Genomic DNA, 22,359 nt, shown 5'->3' on the forward strand with positions numbered 1-22,359 from the left:
CCTCCAGACAAAAGATTGACCAGGTGAAATGTTAATGCAGCCAGGACTGAGGACAAATAGGAAACTAGTTTGTGCAGGGAATTACACAGACCCAAACACTAACCATAGTAAATGGTAAGGACTAATACTAAAATCAAAGCCCTCAGTAATTCATCTTCATTTAATTCTTTTCTGTAATTAGCTGAAATGTTTAGTGATGCTGTTGGCAGTTTTAGCCAGTCCTTGTATAATGCATGGTACCACCAACATTTTGAATGTCACAGCAGCTTCTTACTCTCCAGGTTCCGTGAATGAATCCAGATGCAGCTTTGCGCATGGGAATACCCCAGGCTGTGAGCTGGAGACCAGGGGATGGACCTTAATATACTATTATACTGCATCCCTCTGATTTGGGCAGGGTACCTAACCCGTCTGTTTTTCACCTTCCTTGTAATAAAATGAGCGTAATGGTGTAATTGATGCCAAATACGAGATGGTCCTCCAGTGTGTGCCAGGATGCAGGGATGGAAGGAGGGTTCTGATGTAAGGGGCACCATCCTCAGTGGGTGGCCTGGCAGCAGGGAGCAATTCCTCCGAAACCCATGGAGAGTGCACATGCCTCATCCCTCTCCTTGCCCAGAGCAGCTCTTGGTGCTGGGACACCCCCAGGTCCTCAGCACTGGTGATGGGGCCGCTGGCTGGTCTCTCTGGCAGAGCTGCAGGATAAAGGACATAGCAGAACCTGGGTGTGTTTCATTCAGAGGTGGGAGAGGAATTTATCTGAGACGAGGTGCTGCCGGGTCTTTGCCATTTTGCAGACAGGGGAGAAAGTCCTGTAGAGCTGCGGAACTGCCACTTGCATCAGGCCAAGCGAGCGAGCGCAGTAGGGCTGTAAATGAGATTTATGAATCCTGACTGCTCCTCTCCCACTCTGGCTATTGAACTGTCTCCTTCTCCCTGTTAATTGGACTCTGTGACTGGGAGAGCTGTAACACAGGTTTGCACAGTGAGGAGCGTGTCTCAGCTATTTGTGTTAAATTAAAAACTGAAACAAACCTGAGAAACTTTCCTGTGAAGAGGAGTGGGGGTTTTGTGCAAGCAGTGTCTGAGCTGAGGGAAATGGAGTAGGAGGTTTTGGCCCAGCAGTGCTGGTTCCCTTCGCTACTGAAGAGGTCTGTGCTGTTTCCCAGTACACGGCGGCAGTCGCATCTGCAGTGAGCTATTTATGTTACAGTTCATGGGGTCTCTCTTTAGGCCTTCAAAATCAGCGCTGTGCTTGTTTAAATGTAGCTGTTAATTGACTTTTCTCCATTGTGAGCAGCTAAATTTAGCCTGTGTGCTTTGTGCTGCTCAGAGGTAGTAGAGAGAGCAGCTTTTAATAGCCCTGCCTCCGCCTCCACATTGCTTCAGCTCCCCTTCTCTGGCTTTATCTCGGTGGAGATGCCATAGCAGGCTTGGGACACCAAGGAGATCTGTGGTTGAAGACCATGGTGTTTCTGCTTCATCAGGAGGCCATGTCATGCTGTTGTCACTGCAGCATGGTGGCCAGAGCTGTGGCTGTCTGTCCTGCTGCAGAGTGGCCTGCCAGTGTGCCGCTGGGGCAGCGGGTGTCCCTCTGGGGAACTCGCTGCTCGAGGGGCGAAGGGCACTCATGGAAGTGGTTGTGGCTAAACAAAAGTTTATAATATAGCCAGAAGTGTATTTACTGGGTCCTTAAGGCTGCAGTTGTGTCAGTGCCTGAAGTGCAGGCTGTAAACCCAAGGGCTCGACTGGAGCACGAGCACTTCAGGGCCTGTGGTGAGAAGGGCAGGCCAGAGGAGATAGTGGGGTGCATGTGCTGTGGGTGCAGGCTGCCTGTCCCCTGCCTCCTGCCCTGCCTGCATGTCCGCCTGCCTCCGCCAGTGTGGCCAGAGAGCATGCGGCATGAGGGTGCAGTGCAGGCCATTGGCAGTGTGGATATTTGGGCTGACTAGGTGTTTTAACTGAAATACAAACTTGGTTATGGTAAGTTGGAATGTGCAAGGTCTCAGGTGCTGAAACTTTTTAGTAAAATTGTTTCATGATGACATTCCAGCTGCATTTGAAAATGCAACTTCCTTATAAGCTGAGACTGGTTTCAGTCACTAACTTCATAATTTAAAAGCTTATATGTATCTTCTCTTATTAAAGACTGAAAAAAGCAAACAAAAACCTGGAACTTGATTTTCAAGTGTGCTGTGGGAAATCATTGCAGAAAATGCAGTTCATAAATCAATGCTTTTGTCTTACTTGTTTTATTTATTTTGTTATATTTGCCAAGTAGAATTTGCTATTGAAAAGCAATTAAAGCAAGAGCATGTTAAAACAGGCAGTGGCTGTGCTGGATATGGGGATTGGAGCCCAGGGCAGGCAAGGTGCCCTCAGTACTGATTTTGGCCCCCCATGCTGAGGATCCTGCCACCGAGAAGCTGTATTTAGCACACAGAGCGAAGGGCTTGTGGCACGGGTCTCAGCAGCTGGGGCAGGCACCTGAAGCACGTGCAGGTGTGTAATGTTTTAGCATGGCAAGCAATGCTCTGTGAATAGCCCTTCTAACTGGGACCTGCGAGCTGTCCCCAGTGCCAGCACCTGTGCAAGGAGGGCTGGTAGGGTGCTGGAGTGGGCTGGTGTGATGCAGGAAGGGGTGTTGGGGTGATGGGGAGGGCTGGTGGGTGCAGGGAACAAGGTGCAGCAGTGGTGTGAGGCTGGAGAGCCACCGACCTCCAAACTCCTGTGGGGAGCTGGAAAACAGCCATTTCGGAGGTGGGAACGGCTGCAGGCAGGCGTGTGTGGGGTGAAAATGAGCAGTGCTGCATGCAGAAGGTGTGGCTCGGGCTGCTTCTCCCTCTGCTAATCCATGAACCCAGGAGGAATGTGTGAATGAGCTCAGCAGAGCTCTCCAGGAAGGGCTGCAGTAGGACTCCATAATCCATCCATCTGTTTCACAGCATGCCCAACGATGCACAGTCAGATTCAACTGCTCACTTGATGGGGGCCGGGGCCTGCCGTGCACGCAGGAGCTTTGCACAGTGATTCATTGCTGCTTCCTGCACCTCACCCGTCTGCAGGCTCAGAAGCTGAACCTGAGCCCCAGCAGTGAGTCCCTACAGATGGAAAGGTTGGGGAGTGATGTTCTTAGCCAGGGCATGTTTGATTCACTGAGAATGGGGAGGGCTGTAAGTACTGCCCGTCATACCCACCTCTTTGTGCTTTTGGGGAGAGATGTGACATTAAAATTTTTGGCTAACACATTTTCACTCTTTAGCATTTATTTGTAGAAATCAGCATGAAGTGTTTATGTATGTGCATGAGGATTTTGTTGTTGTTACATGAAACAAGCCAATTAACTGCTGGCAGCTGCTCCCATTAGCTGGCAGGCTGCATTTGATGGCTTTCTGGAAGGCAGGGGCTGCCAGTGACTGGCAGCGATGGCTGTGTGCTCTGAGGAGTCTCCCCGATGCTGCAGTGGGCAGCAAGCTGCCTCAGAAATACAGTTTTTCTTTTGGCACCCCCAGCAATGCCAGCTGTCTGTCTGCCAGGGACAGGTAGAGCAAGGAAGGACACTGAGGGATGGTGTTTAATATACTCTAGCAAAGGGAGAACTTGAGAAAGCTGGTCTTTAGGCAGTGCTGCTGCTGTCTGAGCCCGGGGTTCCAGAAAAGAAACAATAAATAACGAAACATCAACAACAGACAAAACTGCTGCTCTTTTAAGTTCAGGCAATTTTAAAATTCCATCCCCTTGAGAAAAATGTGATTACTCAGTTTCTGACAGCTGTGGCTGGAAGTTGCAAAGACTTTCCCAAGCTGGTCTGCATCAGTGGGTGTGAGGGCACTGAGGGCCATGCCATGGGGAAGCATGTGCGGGGACATGCCGATTTGTCTCTCCAGGGGCACTCGCCCTCACTTGCTGGGACACCATGCACCCTCGAAAACTCAGCTGAGTGCTGGAGTATCAGGGTTCTTCACATCTTGCAACTTGCATCTTGGGTGAAGTATAGAGAAAAGGAGTGTGGACAGTGGGAATGTGGAATTTAGGAAACTGTACCCAAAATGTTGCCTTGTTGGATGCATGTCTTCCTTAGGTGCTGCTCTGCAGTGCGGTCGTAGAGCGGTGCGGACCAGGCAGGTAGGCAGCTGTTCTGTTCAAAGGGGTCATTCCAAAGAAGAATTTGTTTATTATTTTTAACAGATATTTAACATGGTGCCAGAGACTCCACCATCGAACTCGCAGCTGCTGTTATCTCGCAAGAAGAGCACGGACTCAAAACCTCCCTCCTGCAGCGAGAGACCGCTGACACTCTTCCACACAGCACAACCCAATGAGAAGCGTAAGTGTGCTGAGCCGCAGCTCCTGGCTTTCCCACTAGACTAAGTTTTTGGCCTAATTGTGACAAATGGATTGTAATTCCCATGCCATTCCTATGGAGTTTTACTGCTCTCAATGGGAGAGACGATTCCCATAACAGAATCAAGCTTCAGTCTCCTTTATTGCCACTTTGATGCGGAGTGTGAAGGTTGTCTGGCATCCAAGCTCTTAACCAGGTGCTTGAAATGAGGCTGCATTAGCACAGTATAGATAGAGTGTTGCTGTCCCTTCCCCACCTGACAGGCCCCTGTGTGTTCTCATTCTCATGTTCCTCGATCCCTGTCCTCGCCGTCAACAGCTGCCGAGATGTGCTCCTGTACATGGGGCGCAACACATGCAGCAAGGGTGGGCACCCCTGTGGCTCCAAAAGGCAACCCTCTTTAGATGTCCTCAGGCACTTTGCCTTTTACAGACACGAAAACTTGGCCAGGAGGTTCTGCATTTTTCTGAGGATTATGTACTATGGCAGTTTAAAAATGTTGAAGATCATCTTTCCGTTTCTGTCACTAATTGGTGCTCCACATATTTAGGTGAAAGAGTCAGTAGCCCCATCCCTACTCACGGAGCAGAAATGTGTTTGCTCAGGCTGTTGCTTCAGGTTACAGTGTAAGCCCAATTCCCTGCTCTCCCATTCCTCCTGTCCATGCACTCCCAGCCCTTGCCTCAGGCTGCTCCTGAAACTGCCCAGTTGCACAGGGAGCTGTCCCAGTTTGCTAAAAGAGCTGGATTGTAACCTGGTGATCAAAGCACATGCTCGGGGACTTGGCTTGCTTTGCTCGGGCAGGTGGGTGAGCACAGGGAGCAAGGAGCAGGGGAAGACTGGAATTAAACTGTCTCCCAGGATGTAAAGCTGTTGGGTTGGACGGAGAGGTTGTTGTTACTTTGCTGACTCTTAAAACATGTGGGCTTGTCCGCCTCTGATTGAGTTACTGTTAATTACCAGGCACTCTCATTTCAGAGGATGTCATAACAATACACGTGGGTTTAAGGAAGCAGTGGCAGCACCAAAGAGTGCTCTGGAAATAGCATATCACATGAGTGTTGGTGGAGCCTCCAGTATTAAAAGCTGCTTTTGAAAAATTTCAGCCTAAGAAATTTATTTGCTGCTAAGCAGTTGCTTTTTAGACTCTAGGGTTGCCCAGCTGCCAGAAACTTCCTCTCCATCCTTCCCTTGCCTAGAGAGGAAACTGAGTTCATTTATTTATTTCTGCATTTATTTATTCCCATGCCAAGCAATGCTTTCTCTGTTTTCCTCCTATGATCTCCTGCGTCTATGGGAAGACGCTGCAATTTCATTCAGTGTTTGCTGTCCCTGCTGCATGTGTTAGTTGTGGAATAATGTGATGTTTCCTTTCTTACCGGTCCAGAGACCAGCCAAGGCTCTAAGTCAGGCTGAAGCACAGGGGCTTGGACAGCAGCGCAAGCTGAGCTGTGTGCCATGTCTGCATCATGTCCTGAGCTGTGACACAAGCTCTACTGTGACACACAAACAGCTGGCACCTTCGGTAGCCTCCCCATTGCAGAGTGCTGGCTGCATCCCTGTTTGGTGGAAACACCTCTTTCCTTTGCAGACGGCTGTCTCAGGAGTGAGGGACAGGGAGCCCCGAAGTACGTGGTCACTTTGGTGCTCATGCCTCAAAATATGTATTGGAAGAGGTAAATACATCTCAGAAGAGCCCCAAGCACAATGGGAACACTGAAGGCACACCGCGTGAGTCGTTAATCTATGAAAAAAAGGCAGTCGTAGAATCACAGAATGGTTTGCGTTGGAAGGGACCTTAAAGATCATCCAGCTCCAACCCCCTGCCAGGGGCAGGCACATCTCCCACTGGCCCAGGTTGCCCCAAGCCCCGTCCAGCCTGGCCTTGGGCACTGCCAGGGATGGGGCACCCACAGCTGCTCTGGGCAGCCCGTGCCAGCGCCTCACCGCCCCCATGGGGAAGAATTTCCTCCTAATATCTAATGTAAACCTACCCTCTTTCAGCTTAAAGCCATTCCCCCTTGTCCCATTACTACATGCCTTTGTAAAAAGCCCCTCCCCAGCTTTCTTGTCGGCCCCTTGAAGTACTGGCAGGCTGCAATAAGGTCTCCCTGGAGCCTTCTCTTCTCCAGGCTGAACAACCCCAACTCTCTCAGCCTGTCCCCATAGCAGAGGTGCTCCAGCCTCTGATCATCTTTGTGGCCTCCTCTGGACTCGCTCCAACAGGTCCTTGGCCTTTTTATGTTGGGGGCTCCAGAGCTGGATGCAGCATTGCAGGTGTGATCTCACCAGAGCAGAGTAAAGGGGGAGAATCCCCTCCCTCACCCTGCTGGCCACGCTACTGGTGATACAGCTCAGGATACAGTTGGCTTGCCGGGCTGCGAGCACACATTGCCAGGTCACGGTGAGCTTCTCATCCACCAGCACCCCCAGGTCCTTCTCAGGGCTGTTCCCAATCCATTCTCCACCCAGCCTGGCTTGATACTGAGGGTTGCCCCAGCCCAGGTGCAGGACCCTGCACTTGGCCTTGTTGAACTTCATGAATTTTGCTCAGACCCACCTCATAATAAGATCTAATAGTGGAAATTGAAGCTAGACGCATTCAAAATGGAAACAGAGTGCATATTTTTTAAGACTGATAGCAATATAACCATAAGAAGAAATTAAGTGGGATGGTGATTTTTCCATTACTTGAAATCTGTTCATCGAAGTCAAATATCTTTCTAAAATTTTCACTAAAATTCATCATACTAAGCTGTGTGTAAGTCAAAAATTATAACGTTTAATAAACAGGATCATGCAGGAGAGCAGATTAGATAATGATAGTGATTATTTCATCGTTAAACATTCACATTTTTTTCCACAACTGACCCAGGAACTGAGTGAGTACTGTGAAACAAGTGTCATCAACACAGTAAATACCTAATTTTGTTCCTTACCAGGTCTTCATTATAAACACTGTTGTGGCATTTTGCTCGTATTTTATTATGCAGAGTGCTTTTGTCATCGCTTCTATGGTCCCTGTGGATAACTGTTATCAAAGCACCCTAGATCAGGTTATCAGCCAGAAGCTGCAGCTCTGCTGTCAGGCAAGGTGTAGCGTTTACTGGAGGAGAGCCTGGAGAAGCCGGAGGCTTTGGTGAGACTCCTGCAGCTCTGCCTGACTTATTTTCCATTAAAGTTCACAAGGGCTTGGGTAAATGGTGAAAACTCAAACTCATTTTGATGTGTGGCTGGTTCCCTCTCCCTGGGAGACAGGGAACTGAGACTGGCTGAGCAGTTCAGTGATGGGAGAGTTTGTTTAGCAAAGGGAGGACTACCAAAAATGTACAAGTCCCACTCTCCCTGAAGCTCCTCCTTTCCAGCAAGGTGGTTTTGGGGGTCTTGGAGAGAAGTTTGGTTTATTAACGGTAGCTCTCTTGGTGGGAGTGGGGCCACAGTGCCATAAGTGAGGAGACACAGCTGGGAGCTGGGGACAGTGGCAGGGGCTGGGACTGTGCTACAAGGGGGATGTTAGGGGTCTGCAATGAGAGTGTGGCTGGCTGTGATGCCTCTCACACCCGACTCTGCTGGCGGTTTGCAAGTGGCTCTTCTGCCTTCTGAGTGATGGAGAAGAAACATGCTTTAGCTGATGGGCAGTTCTGGTCTTGTAGCTGTAAGACTATACTAAATCTCACAGCAAAGAATCCTTCACATAAGCTTTTTAAAAACATGAAGCAAAATACAGTATCAGCCTTTTAAAAAGGAGGAAATAAAGTAAGAGTTTCAGATTCTGCCATTCATCTCCCTCTTTAGATGGAACGCTTCCAGTTTCTTGGCTGATAGGGACTTTAATTCAATATTGGTTGGTATCTAGCTCTGAGATTAGGCAGACTGATTTTTTAGCTTATAATTGGACTTCAGCCTTGGGCAGAAAATGTTTGGAAATAATAATATGTAGTGTTAGACCACATTCCGTCAGCTCAGGTCCATGCTCCTCGCAGCCTCCAGTGCAGCCTCTCAGTCCGGTGGGGCTCAGCATGGACAGTCCCTGGGCCTGGCCACCTTTGTATGCTGCACAGGTGGTCTGTTGTGGCACTGTTTAAAGCCCATTCTGGTAGATGCAGAAATAAAGGAGTGATTTGGATTGGCCTTTTGGGGTTTTTAGGTCTGTAGGCAGCTTGATTTCTCTTATTTCATCTGCTGGCTCCCACGTTGTCCTGTCAGTATTTGTGGAGTCAGTGCTCTGCTTTTCTTCACTTTAGCCTCTTTTTCTCTTCTACATGGATACTCAATTTCATCACAAAGCACTTATACCTTCTGATTCCAGGTGGGCTTTTGTCAGCTCATAGCTTTGTGTCAGAGGACCTGCCTTGGCCCCAGCTGGGCTTGGTGTGCTCTGCACAGCCCGCAGCCTCTGGCTGAGCTGCAGCTCCAGCACCAGCACCAAACTCATCACCTGCTGCTGGGGCTGGGCATAAAGCATAGTCCAAGAAATGTCTCTAAATTGGACACTCCAGGGAAATCCCTTCTGTTTATGAGCTTTTCTGACTTGGTTTAGGTAAAGTATGGCTTGTCATTTGAGCCACTGTGTGGTGTCGTTTGAGCTCAAAGCTGATGAGATCGTTTGTATTTTCCTTTTGGCATATCAGACAGTGGTGAGTTGGAAACCATGGTGGGGCAAAAGGTCCAACTAGGCACATTCGAGGAACAAAGTTGGGGACAGAGAAGTGTAGGTGCTGCTTGTTCCCTTGGTGTCTTATTGGAGATCAAGATTAGTGAAATGCAATTTCAGAACATGTTGGCATGTATCAACATAATTCACACATCCTTGGCTTTGGCTAATCTCTGGAAGATAAGATCAACCAGAGCTAAACCAAGTTTTAGCCTTGTCTTGCTGCCATGCGGGCGCTGATTTTGCCCAGCTACCAGGAAAATGCAACTCTAGCAAAGGAGTGTGACAAGGAGTGTTGCTCTGCTCTTCCCCCGGCATCCACAAACCTATTGCTAATGTAAGCTTTTCTCTCTGAAGTGGTGGCAAAGAGTTGCCACAACACCATGCTCCTCTGCAGCTGGGACAATGATACTGCCAAGCTATTTCACAGAAATGTGGGTGGTTTCTTTCTGCTGTATGTTAGGATTAACTTCATGTATCCCAGGAGTTCCTCTTGCACTCTCATCCTTCTTTAAATGTGTACAGATGAGTATTACATGCTCTCCTTCTAACATAAGCAGAGGTGTACAAATTAAAGGGATTGAGAACAAGGGATTCTCTATTACTATGTGCTTTTTGGTAGTAACGTAATCATATTAGTGTGCACTGGATGAAAGAGTTATCGTTGAAGTAGGACTCTCTGTGTTTTCCAGCAGGAGAACGTCTTTCTTTCAGGAAAACATCAGCACAGAAGCAGCAGCTCTCTGCCATAGGGTTGCTTTTCGTGTCATCAGTGATGATAATTGCTTCTCACAATTACAATTATTGCTTATATGGAGAAGGCATCTTATGAAAATTAATGTGATTTTTAGGTAATTCAGCATAGAGCTGAGGAGGGAGCCCAGGCTGAGGATGCCGGTTTGGGATGCATAATATTTTCACTCTTCTCTGCTAAAGTTACACAAATAAGGGGGAGATCTCTTAGCAGAATATGATCAAGGGAAACAAGAAACTCTAGAAAACACCAGATTGTCAGCAGAGCAGTGCCAGCATTTCCCCAATGCAGTACAGCTGGCGGGGGGGGGGGCATGAGGCACTGTTTTGGATCGAGATGAAGCCAAGTTTCTGACCCCATAGCTGCACTGTATTTCTGAAGAGCTGAGTCAAAATGGAGCAGAGACCCCATCCCCTTTCTCCTTATAGACCTGGCCAGGAAAGGTCAATAGTAGCTGATTTCAAGTCCTAGACTGAAGCTTTTTTTTCTGAGATAAACCTTAACTGGGTGATCTGTCCTTTTCTTGTTCTAAAATGTTATTCTGCTCTGTCACACAAATGCTTGGTCCCTTGGCAGCTGATTTCAGTCACAAAGAAATCCATTCCTGTATATAGTTTGCATTTTAATTTTTTTCAGGTTGTGTGGTACTTTGGATGTCTTTGGGAATGTAAAATATTAATGCCTGGAGAACAATGAATATTTTCTTGCTAAAACTGGTATTAATTTTAAAATTTAGCCGCATCTTAAAAAAATAAATATATAAGAGTACCTGGTATTTCTTACATTTTAATGTATAATATCTGTGTAAACTAACTGCCTGTCTTCTGAGATCTGGTAAGATGCTGCCCTCTTTGTATTAAGGCAGGGATTATTACTAGAAACATGCGATGCCTTTGCAGCAGTATGTGCTTTATTTTTGTATACAATGGCAGCTCTGTGTGATGGTTGACGATTCTTGGGGTTTTATTTTTTTTAGAGGAGAACAGGAACAGTATCCTCAACTCCAGCCTGGAATCCGTCATCTCTTCAAATGTAAACAGCTTCCTTAACTCCAACAACGCTCCCCAGCCCAGCCTGAACTCAAGTGATCTTGAACTAGAAGTAATTAAACCCAACAGGCCAAATTCACTGTAAGTATGGTGGTAATTAGTGTTTTATAGGCTCTCCGTCCTTAGTCTTTAATCAGGGCTGTTTCTTACTCTGAATCCCAGCAGTTTGTTGAAGAACACAATTTAACATTTTAATTTTTAATGGGTGCCTAGCATGTTCCTTGCATTTTTAACTTGATCTTTAGTTACTGTGAGTTATATCTGCTGTGGAGTTTCAGCTCTGATTATTTTGCACATGTGGAATATTTTTCAAGCAGAACTCCACGTTGCTGCTTTTACTGCTTGACGCATCTGGTGATAACTCCAGCAAACACAAAGGACTTTTCTTCTGAGTTAAATTCTTTGACTGTTGTCAGTACAGTTGATCTCCAGCCAAATCTGTGCCATTGCTTCTGCTATTGCTTCCTTCATCTGGAAAGTTCAAGGGAAAAAATAGTGACCTTAGCAATGACTCCCTGGGGACAGCCAAGTTATTTATGAAGTCCCCTGAACTTGACACAGCTGAGCCCTCAAGCCAATGGCCGTCTCTGCTGGGGGAATTTCCTTCCTGCCATGGCTCTGCTGGGCCCGATAGCATTTTCCCACAGAACTGCCTTTTCTCGTACATGTGAAGATCTGCTCAGATCTTCAAGAGCCACTGCAGTCCTTGCAAGCCAAAGCCAATTTTCCCCAGTGCTCCTCGGCATGCCCCTGCCCGTCCCTCTCCCCACAGATCAGTCAGGAGGAATGCTGCTCCCGCCACTCAGTTTATGGCCTTGCTGTATGCAGTGACCTTCTCAATTAATGGAGACCTTCCTTCCCACCCCTCTGGTCCTCCCACAGGCTCCAAACACTTCCAGTTCCCACTCAACCGTAGAAGCCCCCAGTCTCTTGGGAGCAGACAGGGATATTTTTGCTTTAGCTGCTTTGCTCTCGTTATCAACAGAGGGATTGCTAGGGACTCAAAATGGATGAGTGCCAGGGTGGGTACTGCTGGAGATGGTACGACTTGTTGCTCTTGGCTTGGTTGACAGCAGTGCTTGGGGTTTGGGGGGTCTGGAGTGTAGCCCTCATGGCCAGCATGTGGGGATGGCTCAGGCCCCTGCCTGCAGTGGTTTGCATGGGCAGAAAGGTAAGTACACAGCAGGCAGCTGGTGTGAAAATTGAGTGCATGTGTGAACAGAGGACAGGCTCTGGCTTTCATCCATCTGCTCTGCTTCTCTTCTCACCATTACTGCCACTAAAACCGTGAGCTGCATGAGTACCAAACCAGCCCTGCCTCTTGTTGACCTCACCTGCCATTGGCTCTGGGTGCAGGGTTGGTAAGGTAAGGCTCAGCTCCGTGCCTTACCTGCTGTCTCTGGATTTACCTACTGCAAGAAAGCCACCTGCAAGGAGTGTTGCGGTGGCAGAATAGAGCATCCAAAAGGTAGGATGCCTCTGACTGAGGTTGCACGTTACTTATGTTATGTACTGATTAAAGATGCATCGATATCTCATGCCTGTACTGTTGGTTGAAGCTCTGGAAGTTAGTCACATACCATTCCCCCAACAGGTTGGTTTTAGTTTCTTTGTCCTTCAAGGGCCAAAAGAGTGCTGTAACTTATAATACAGCAAGGTTTGTGAGCCTGAGTCTTGCTGTGACCTTACAGGAATTGTTTGCCAAATTCAGTTGTTCAGATTCCAAGAGTTGTGTCTTCCTAATAATTTCTTTTTTAAAGGAAGTCATAAAGGAGCTCAGCAGAATATATCAGTTAAAGCTATATGAGGCTTTGGGGAATGGACGCATCTTGCTGTTACCAAGGAATTAAGTGAGCAGACCAGCAGTGAAACTATTTGGTTGCCGCCAGTTAAGGGGCCTTTACAGTTTTGCAAAGTGAAATAGTGTTTAGCAGGGGTAGCACTGGCAGCTCTGATGGCTCTGACAGTGTGGCATTTGGTGCTTTTCCTCAAATCTAGTGATGATGTGATTATTTTTACACAACTTTTCAGTCCATGTTGAGCTAAATGTCAAAAAATGAGTCATAAGGTGAATATTTTATTAAGGTGTCATAAGGTGATAAGTCATAAGGTGAATATTTGCCACAAGGCAAATATTTTATTCTCTGTAACCCCAAATGTTTCAATCAACTACCTTTAATCCGATCTTTTGATGAGAAATGAAGCATCTGACTTCATTTTATTCTTTTTAAACAGTGCATGTATGTAGAGGAACTACAGAGGAATGAAGGCAGGTTAATTAACATTGATAACACACAGCTGTGGGCTGGCTTCAGGGGCAGTAGGTTGGCTGATGTAGATAAGGTGCAGCTGTGGCTGGTTCCTGCTAAGTAGTTAAATGGCTCTAAGGGGTACAGAAGAGGAGCTCTGGATGAAGAGAGACCAGGAAGAAGCAGAGAGAGAGAGAGCGTGAGCATGAGCACCCTGGATGCAAGAGAGACAAGGAGAGGCTGTGCTGGGGCAAGGTGTGGGAGCTACTTATCAAAGTTAACCTGGTATGTGATGGTAAAAGCCTTGTTGCAGCCAGCTAGTTTACTAGGCCTGTGACACATGTAGATGTCACTTCAGCCCCTCTATGTCTGCTTATCCATGAGCACTAATCTCTACCCACGGTTTTGGCAGCACCATGGTATTTTGTCCTTGGTGGTCAGTGCTCTGTGGGGGATGCAGTAGCAAGGATGAGGAGGGCTGCCAGCAGTGGGTCTGTCCCCCAGACCAGCCCTGCAGCTGTTTACAGGCTGCAGTCTGGGTCAGGGCAGGGTGTCTGAATGGTGCCAGTATCCCAGCAGCTTTGTTGTCGCCGCTTGGTGGGACTACCCAAATAATATGTGTATAAAGCCACTTCTGTTTTTTTAACCAGCTGAGTAATTTGGGCTTTGCAGGAAGCCTTGGGCAGCTACATACACTGCAGTAGTATCTGTTACTGCCATGCAAGGCATTCTGGTGCTCCCCTGTAATTACCAGACCCACAATTAGGGTATACAGCAGTGGGGAAGGTCTTAGGGTGCCTTGCCCTTTGCTGTCCTTCAAATACCCTGCCAAATTCTTTGCCAGTCCTCTGAGACCCATCTTTGAGCTCTGCTTCAGGAGTTTTGGGTTGTTTGTTTGGTTGGGTTTTTTTTGCATTCTTCAATGTTTTCTGTAACTTTTGGCGGTGGACCAGGGCCATCCTGTTTGAGGACCCGTTCAGGAGGGGCTGGCTTTCCTGGCAGCCTGCCCATCAGTTGATCAGCTGCCTGAGTTGGGAGCCAGCGCTCACCAAAATTCAAACGCTGCAGCTGAGGAGCTGTAAAATTCCAGGTGTGTGGAGGCCAGAAAGTCCTGCTTTCCTCCTTGAAAGAAAAAGGGATTTCTTTCTGAACAGGAAACTTCGAAAGAACAAGTACAAAAGAATCCTGGCTTCAGTGTTTCCTTCCCTTCAAGAAAGGGACCTCTGCTTCCCTAATTGGACAACAGCAAAGGTTAGTAAATTCAAAACTGCTCAGACCAGAATTTGACCTACTGCTTATTTTCTGCTAAATACACCGCTGAAAAACAGGGTAGATGGAGACTTCCGTGCAGGGGAATTCCTTCGTTAATTAGGCCCTTTTCTGACTATTCTGAGGTTTGTTGCCTTGGTGTTGGTGCGTCTTTCACCCTTTGCCTGCATATGCACACTGGACACAGTGACCCCAGTGTCCTGCCTAGCCTCAGCATTATGCCAGGCCCCAGGCTCAGCTGAAGCTGTCCTGAGGATGGGTGCCCACCTAGGGAGTGTGATGGGCAGAGTGGGCACACAATGAGCCTTTTGGCATCAACATTGCTTCGAAAACTGCTTGTCTTGTGGCATCACTGGGTTGCCCATTAGTGGCTTTGTGTCACCTTCTCACACGTGCTATGTTGTAGGCAGAGTGTGACAGCTGTGAAGGGAAAACCACCTTTTTTTCTGCTGGTCACAGGGTATCAAACTCCAGTCTGTGCTCTGAAAGCTGCAATGTTGTGTTGCCCCAAAGTAACGTCCACCTTGAAGCTGCTCACCAGCCCAGCCAATGGCAGGGACAGTGGTGTACCTGAAACTATCAAAAACCCTTCCATCATTAGTTGCCTTCTCCCCACAAGCAGCAGCTAGATTCAGTGCTTCCACCTTCATCCTTTAAGCCATGGTAGAACCCAAGTGGGTTGTCCCCAGACATGATGTTTCATGTTGGGCATGGTAGCTCCTGACTGCATGGGAGCCACGGCACAGCTACTCACCCTCTGCAAAAGCTCTTTGGAAAATTGCAGGGAAAGGAGTTGGGTCACTTTGATGGTTTTGCTTTTTGTTAAGCTGAAAACTGATGTTCTTGTGGAAATCACAGAATCGTCAAATGGTTTGGGTTGGAAAGGGACCTTAAAGATCATCTAGTTCCAACCCCCTGCCAGGGGCAGGGACACCTCCCAGTGGCCCAGGTTGCCCCCAGCCCCGTCCAGCCTGGCCTTTGAGCACTGCTAGGGATGGAGCACCCACATCTGCTCTGGGCAGCCCATGCCAGCGCCTCACCACCCTCACAGGGAAGGATTTCTTCCTAATATCTAATGTAAACCTGCCTCCTTTCACCTTAAAGCCATTCCCCCTTGTCCCATTACTACACGCCCTTGTAAAAAGTCCCTCTCCAACTCTTTTTGATCTTACTGGGAAACATGGAGTACAAATGTTAAGGACTGCAAGTCTGGGGGATTTCTTGTTTTCCTTTTACTGCAGTAAGCACCAATGCATTCAAAGCTTGTCTTCAAATGTGCAGTGCTAAAAGTTGTGAACGCTATTTGTGAAATTACAGATGTTTGTTTGAGCTTTTGTTTACAAAGCCTCTCAGCTCCCTTCTAAACACTCGTGTATCCTCCGGCTTTGCTCCATGGGGAGCTGAGCCGATTCCTAAATCTCTCTTGTGAGTGTGTGCTGCTTCTACCCCAGGCTCTGGGTGTGATGAGTGCTTGTGGCAGTGACCATGCTGGGGCCAAGGTGTCCTCTCCTTGGTGCTGTTACCACTGTCACCCTCCCAAGGGGAGCACTGTTGTTCTCAGATTCACCTTCCCTTGAGCATTGTCCTCCTGCACCAACTGGGAGGGAAATGGTTTTGCTGCAGGGCAAAGGCTCTTTCTTCCCAGCCACCAATCCGGGTTTTACTATGGGAATGCACTTATTTTTGAGGGCTGGGCTTATTTTTATGGAAAAACTGCTCTGGGCAGGAGTTGTACCCGGTGAGTCAGCAGGACTGCAGTTCTGTGCCAGGAGCTGTTACTGTGGCTGCAGGGCATGGAGGGACTGGGGCTGGCTGCCCAGGGCCACCAAAGCTCCAGGGAGAGGGGTTTGTTTCTAAAGAAGTGTCAGATTTCTTTATCCTGCCCTTGCAGAAAATATCTTAGAAAATATGGCAAAACAATAAAGTGTAGTGTTTCTAGCATATGTGCTTCAGCTGAAGGGGGGAAGTTTTCAAACTAAATTGCGTGATCATGAAAAACAAAAAGCATTTAAACCCTTTAAGAAAAGCACCTTGCTGTGGCAGCTCTGCTATGCATACCTGTGAAGCCTCTGACATGAGGTGTATCACTGTAGATAACAGACACCTTGATTGGTGTTTGCTTTGTATTTTTTCTGTTTTATTTATATATTAGTCTCTTCTGTATTATTCAAAGACCTCTGCTGCACGCAGGGCCCTCCTGTGCTGGGTACATGGGCAGCTGCTCCAAGTGCTTAGATCTAGCTAAGGCCAAATCAGAGGGGGGTGCTGCAAACACACGAGGTAGTAGCCAGATAGCATTATGCAACCTCGTTAGAATCACCTTTTAGTGCTTAAAATAAGTGTAATGCCTGAGTCTTAAATTAGCTTTTGGGTGTAATACTGGGTGCTTCTGGCTGACTTCCTACCTGCGACTTGCTGCAGGCTTTTACATTTGTTTGCAAAGCTGAACAAGTAATGTGTTACAGTTTGGAAAACAAGCAGCAGCCAGAACTTACTGGAGGAGGTAAATGGAGTCACCAGGGTTTCAGTTTCTCTTCTCACAGTAATTTTGTGTTGTATGGGGCTGTTTTGAACGTGGGGTGGGGCCGGATGATGTTCAGATGGGTAACTAGATAAGCTGCATTTTTGCATTTTGACTCCACAAAATTGCTAGCCTGTACTCTTGTAACTATAAATGTGCAAATGATACCGCGGGGGGGGGGGGGGGGGGGGGGGGGGGGGCGGGGCGGGCGGGCTTCTGCCTTTTCTTTTTGAAGGGGAGGTGAGCATCAGAATCGCCCAAGAAGGGCTGGACTGGGTGACAGAGCACACAAGTTTAGCAACTAGCTCAAGGGGTGCTTGCCTGGGTCCTGCAGGCACCCTGTTTCAGCAATAGCCATGCAGCCCTCTGTCAGCTGGCTGCAGGCAAGTGTTGGGACAACCTGCTCCATCCACACCATCCTGCTGCTGCTCCCAAGGAGAGGAGCAGCAGGTGGCTGCTGTTGGGAAGACAGGCTGGCTGCTATTTCATGCCCGTGCAAATGGGACTTAGAATATGAAAACTGGACGCTTTTTTTTTTTTTTTTTTTTTTTATTCCTTGGCCACATCTTTGCACTAATGTTTCCCAGTGGTGGCTCAGAGTGCTTATTTTATTGTCTCCCAACCCTTCTTAATTTTTTGCTGCCACTGAAGGAATACTCCATTACCGCTGCTGAAGTGAAGCATGGCCTGACAGGACTTCTGGGATGTTTCTGACCAGTTGCTTCTTACAGGTTTCTCAAGCTCTCTTGAAGGCTTGTTGATTTCTGAAGTTAGTAAGGCTCTCTGTTGGAAGATTACCTAGCAGTGCTCTCAGAGGCAAAACTTCACATTTCTGGGCTGCCTTCTGGAAGGGTGCCCCCAGGAGGACCTGACCATTTCTGTTTGCCTGACCTTTCCTTCCCCAGCTGTGTGCAGGGCTTCATGCAGACCTGCCTGTTTGCCCTTAGCATCATGAGTCCTGTGGTAAGTGGCATGTCACAGTCTGCTGCTCTCCTGTACATCGGGTTGGACAGGCAGCGCTCAGCCTGCCTCCATGCCGCTTGCAGCCCAGGTGCTGCACACCTGGCCCTGCGCTGTGCTGAGTAGAGCTCAGAGAGGGGGGACCTTCCTGTGAGTCACCCCATGGACAGAGATGGTGCCCTGCAGTGTTGTGTTCTCTGCAGAAGCGTGGCTGTTCTAGCTGTTTTTCCTGTGCAGAATGACTGGTTTAATGCCCTGAGGAAACACTGTGGGTGCAAGGCATGCGTGGGCTGGAGTGCTGAGCAGGCGGACAGCAGCTGCTGGGGCTGGGGGCTGTGGGGCTGTGATGAGTTGCAGGAGGAGGCTCTACCTGTGCAGAGCAAGCATGGAAATATGCCTTTTTATGTGGACTAGGACTCAAGCGTCAGATGTGTCAGTGAGTGTCTAAAAATAGCAGGGAGCGAGCTATTGAATAGCCTGGACCCCAGGCATGGCAGGCTTAGCCCTGCCCAGGGCTGACCCAGCACGACCCTGCTGGCTCTGCTTTGCTTCTGTAAAGCCCTGAGAAGCCCCTTGACATCACAAGGGAACCCTTGAGGCTGGGAGTCCTGACGGCACAAGGAAATGCCCAGAACTAGCTGCCCTGCAGCCCCTACAGCCTCCCTTTCCCAGCCTCAGGCACATGGGGTCCGTCCGTTCACGCTTCCCACCCGGCTTAGGGCAGTGAAGGGGCCTGGTGTGTGCCCAGCCACCAGGCAGCTCAGGCGTGAAGCTTCCCCAAGGCTCTGGTGCTGGCTGGTGTCAGATGATGCCAGCTCTGGAGCACATGGCTTGGCAATCTTGACATCCTCTTAAAGCTGGGTGAGCTCATGTGCCAGTCAGTGTCTGCTCCCCTCTGTGCCGGTGTGGCAGTTCCATAGCAGCTCCCCTCACATCGATGCCTTTGCCAGCTGTGCCTGGAATAAGCTTTGTAGGTGCCAACTAAGTCAAATATATTGAATGCAGGAAAAAAAAAATCACTTGACAAAGGAAATACCATCTGTTGCTCCCTCAGAATGAAATATTAGGCCTTTTTGCCTGATTTCTCAAGAAGATACCGCCAGCCTAATGACACTGCCTGTGCCTGGTGGCGCCTCCTGCTCTCCATGCCCTCCCAGGCCAGAGGTGCCAGTACAGAGGCGGAGGCTGTCGGGGCTTTTCCCAGATGATAGGGGAGCAGCGCCTGGCTGGGGGAGGTTGTGTGCAGAGCTGAGGCCCACGGCGGGGACAATGGCGGTGCCTGTCCTCACCCACAGGCTCAGGGTGCCTGAGGCGGGCTCAGCCGCCCAGCCCCAGCACATGCTGCTTGCCACACCTCCTTCACCCCGGGGACTCTGCCTTAGGGAAATAATAGCTTTGGGAAACTTGGATTTAGTCATCACATGCCTATTTGCGTTTTACTTTGTTTTCTCATTGACCAAGTATGGCTGTTTCTTGCCCTCCGTGGGTATGGAAAGAAATGAGGAGCGGATCTAAGGTCTAGTGGTCATGAAAAAAATAACCCAGTTAATCTATGAAAGAGAGGTTATCCCCATGTGCTTTTGATTTACAGGACCAGAATAAATCTTAATTAGGCATCCCAGCTAAAACTTGGAACTACATTTCTCCTGCCCTGCCTGAAAATAAGAGAAATTGCGAGTTATTAATGAATTTGCAAAACAGCCTCCATCAGTGACTTCTTGCTGGGGCAGGCCAAGCAGGCGGGAGGAGAGCTGGGGGTGGCAGCAGCAGCAGAGAGGGGTGACAGCATGCTGAAGCCATGGTGCTAGTGGCCTCAATGTGGCGATTGGAGGATGCAGCTTCTCCCCATTGCCCTGTCCCTTCTTTGCTCTGAAGTTCCTCGCCATCCCAAATCCATGTCTAGCAGCAGACAAACCAGCATAGTGTCATCAGTGTATCAAACAGGATAGATAGTGGGTTTTGGAACAAATAATCCCTTGAACATGCAAACAGCTTTGGCAATTATAAGCTGTGACACACGTAAGCAAACACATGCAAGGAGACGTAAATAGACCTTTAAATGCTGCTGATTCCTTGCAGAATTTAAGTCACTTTTTCCACTCTGAAAAATAACTACGTAAACATGATACAGCCTTTTTCAGCAACTCCACTCTCTGTACCGACACAGAATGCAGATCTCTGCAGCAAAAATAGTTTAGTTTTGCTTTTCATTCTTTTTTTAAACTTTTGTGGAGTCTTCAGTAGTAGAAGTGATGTGAACGTTACTGTACCCTGCTTCGTTAGTCAAGTTACTGTAAGAATAAATCCTTCTTATTTCAGGATCCACATCCCTACACTGTCTGCAGGAAGATTAGCCAGGTGTAAAGGGCAGCAGAAGCTGGTGTTGGTTAGGAATTCATGGGAGAGTTCCTCTGTTTCTGGGTGCCATGTGAGGTTGGCAGCTAGAATAAACTTATTTGTAGAAAGACCCCTGTGAAGGCACACAGAGACCATGTCTGGGGATTTACTTGGAGGATGTGAAAGCCTGAGAACTTTTTACAGCCATATCCAGCTTTTGTTTTATTCAGCATAGAGCAGCTGTGAGACAGTGCCATTTTATTCTCTGAGCAGAGCTCGATGAAAGCACGGCAAAGAGGTTACGTGCCTGAGTGCTCCAAGGAGCACTTCTCCTAGTGGGTGACATGGCGGTCACCTGGGCACCCTGACTCTTGCACAGTTTGACTTACACAGTGGAAGAAACCTAGCCTCAGGAGTGGATCTATCTTCCTATAAAATACAGTGCTTTAAAACCTTGGTAAGCTTGTGCAGTGCTGGGAAAGCTGAGCTTTCTCATGGCTGCAGAGCTAACCCACGGTTGGTCAGTGATGGTCTCCATGTCTGTCAGCTGCTGTCACAAAATACTGTCGTTTCTGCCTTTCTAAAGTTCTAGAAGTGCTCAGCTGCTTTTTAGGGGTTTTTTGTTTGTTTTGTTTTTTTTACAGATAACTTGTGATTTGTGATGTATTCTATTGAGTGTCTAGTTGGGTAAATAGAGGTGAAGAGGCCAAGGTGGTTTGTCCAAGGGGCAGCAACAGCAGTCTTGATTCTGCCCTCTGTCCTGCCCTGGGATTTACATCCTAAATGTAAATCCCATCATTATCACACCGGATTCAACAGTAAGAGCCAGGATGGCAGCTGCTCAGAAGTGTTCCATTTCAAGCTAGGAAAATGTCCAGCTGCAGTTGAAGTTACTAATTCTGACACTGGTGTTGGATGAGGTCGGGTGAAGTGGAACCAGCTGGTCTTGCAAGGCAGATGCTAGTTAGTTGCTGATGAGTTTTTCACACCTTTAAAATGCAAATGAAGATGGTTGATAACAAACTGTTGCACTTACCAGATAACATCTTGCTGACTTGGCAAAAAGGTTTGCCATCCTTGTCAGCTGAATGCTGCTGCTGCTGGGTAACAAGGTCATCCCGTGTGATGAATAAGGGGTATAGCGCCAGCAGGCTGCCAAGGCTGTGGTCTGCACCTTGGGTCACAGAGGCAGCAGCAGCACAGGAGGGTGTTAGGGCTGTATGTGCTCCAGCTGAGTCAGCTGCTGCTCTCATTGTAGTGGGCCATGGTGGCAGCGCCACGGCACTGGGGATGTGCTGCCAGCACCAAGCAGGATCAGCTCCAGTCTGCCCTCAGGATGGAGCTGTATGCCTGAGCCACATCTGGTCTAGCAGTTTAGTTTCATCTCTGGCCGTTGCCGCCCTGTTGGCGTGGCCCTGTCCTCAACGAGGGCTTTGAGAGCTGCAGGTTACATATACATTCTTAGTAACGTCCATGTCAAACGCATCTGCCCTCTATTTCTCTCTCTTTCACTATCCATTCGTGTATTCTGCTAGGATCATACAAATAATTCTGGCATTATCTGCAAAGCCCTGCTAGTTTTGAGGTCTGAGCTTTAGACTGATCCAGAACCAATGCTCTGCAAACAGCAATATAGGATTTATTTTTCCCATTTCTGATGTCCGGGTCAAATTTGCACAGTTTAAAGTTCAGCTGGCTTTTCTGGCTGGTACTGTCATATGCTGAAGGTGGGATCCCCCATTGCAGTCCAGCTGTGTCCTCTCCAGCTTCCACGTCCCTGGAGGCGATGCAGATGGAGCATGGGCATCCTGCATGTGCTGGGAATGTGGCTCCTGTAGCTCTTTTCTGCACATCCCACGTGGAGCAGCAGAGCCTGGGAGCACAGCATGCTGGATGAGCGGATCACCTCCCATAGGTCTCAGCAGCAGTTATGTGCTTAAAGCCATACTCAGCCCCGCTTGCTGATACATGCAGGTAGGAAGAAAGGTGCATGTGCAGTCAAGCCCCTTTGAGTTGTTTATTCCTCTTCTGCTTATTAAATCCCTCCCGGGATGCTGTTTAACTGCTCGCAGGTAACTGGTTTAAGAGCAGCTCAGGGTTCAGGCAGCTGCTGGCTCCCCTTGACAGGGTACGATGAGTATGGCAGTGCTGGGGTGTGGAAGAGCCTCTGGTCATGGATGGACCTGCCAGGGAATTTTTGAGCTTATGTTTCCCTCTGTGC

General features: G+C 48.4%; 1 protein-coding gene across 7 annotated transcripts in view; it reads left to right on the plus strand.

Moving 5' to 3' along the window:
- The window catches only part of ARHGAP26 (Rho GTPase activating protein 26), a 155,705-nt gene that overhangs the window by 108,910 nt on the left and 24,436 nt on the right, over positions 1-22,359 (plus strand). For all 7 annotated transcript variants that reach the window (XM_040604261.1, XM_040604262.1, XM_040604264.1 and 4 more), the window contains 2 exons: positions 4,189-4,327; positions 10,730-10,883. In XM_040604261.1, the coding sequence (XP_040460195.1) occupies positions 4,189-4,327; positions 10,730-10,883 (293 nt within the window). The remainder of the gene's footprint in view (positions 1-4,188; positions 4,328-10,729; positions 10,884-22,359) is intronic.

This window comes from Falco naumanni, chromosome 8 (assembly GCF_017639655.2).
Source record: "Falco naumanni isolate bFalNau1 chromosome 8, bFalNau1.pat, whole genome shotgun sequence".
In the NCBI taxonomy this organism is placed as follows: domain Eukaryota; kingdom Metazoa; phylum Chordata; class Aves; order Falconiformes; family Falconidae; genus Falco; species Falco naumanni.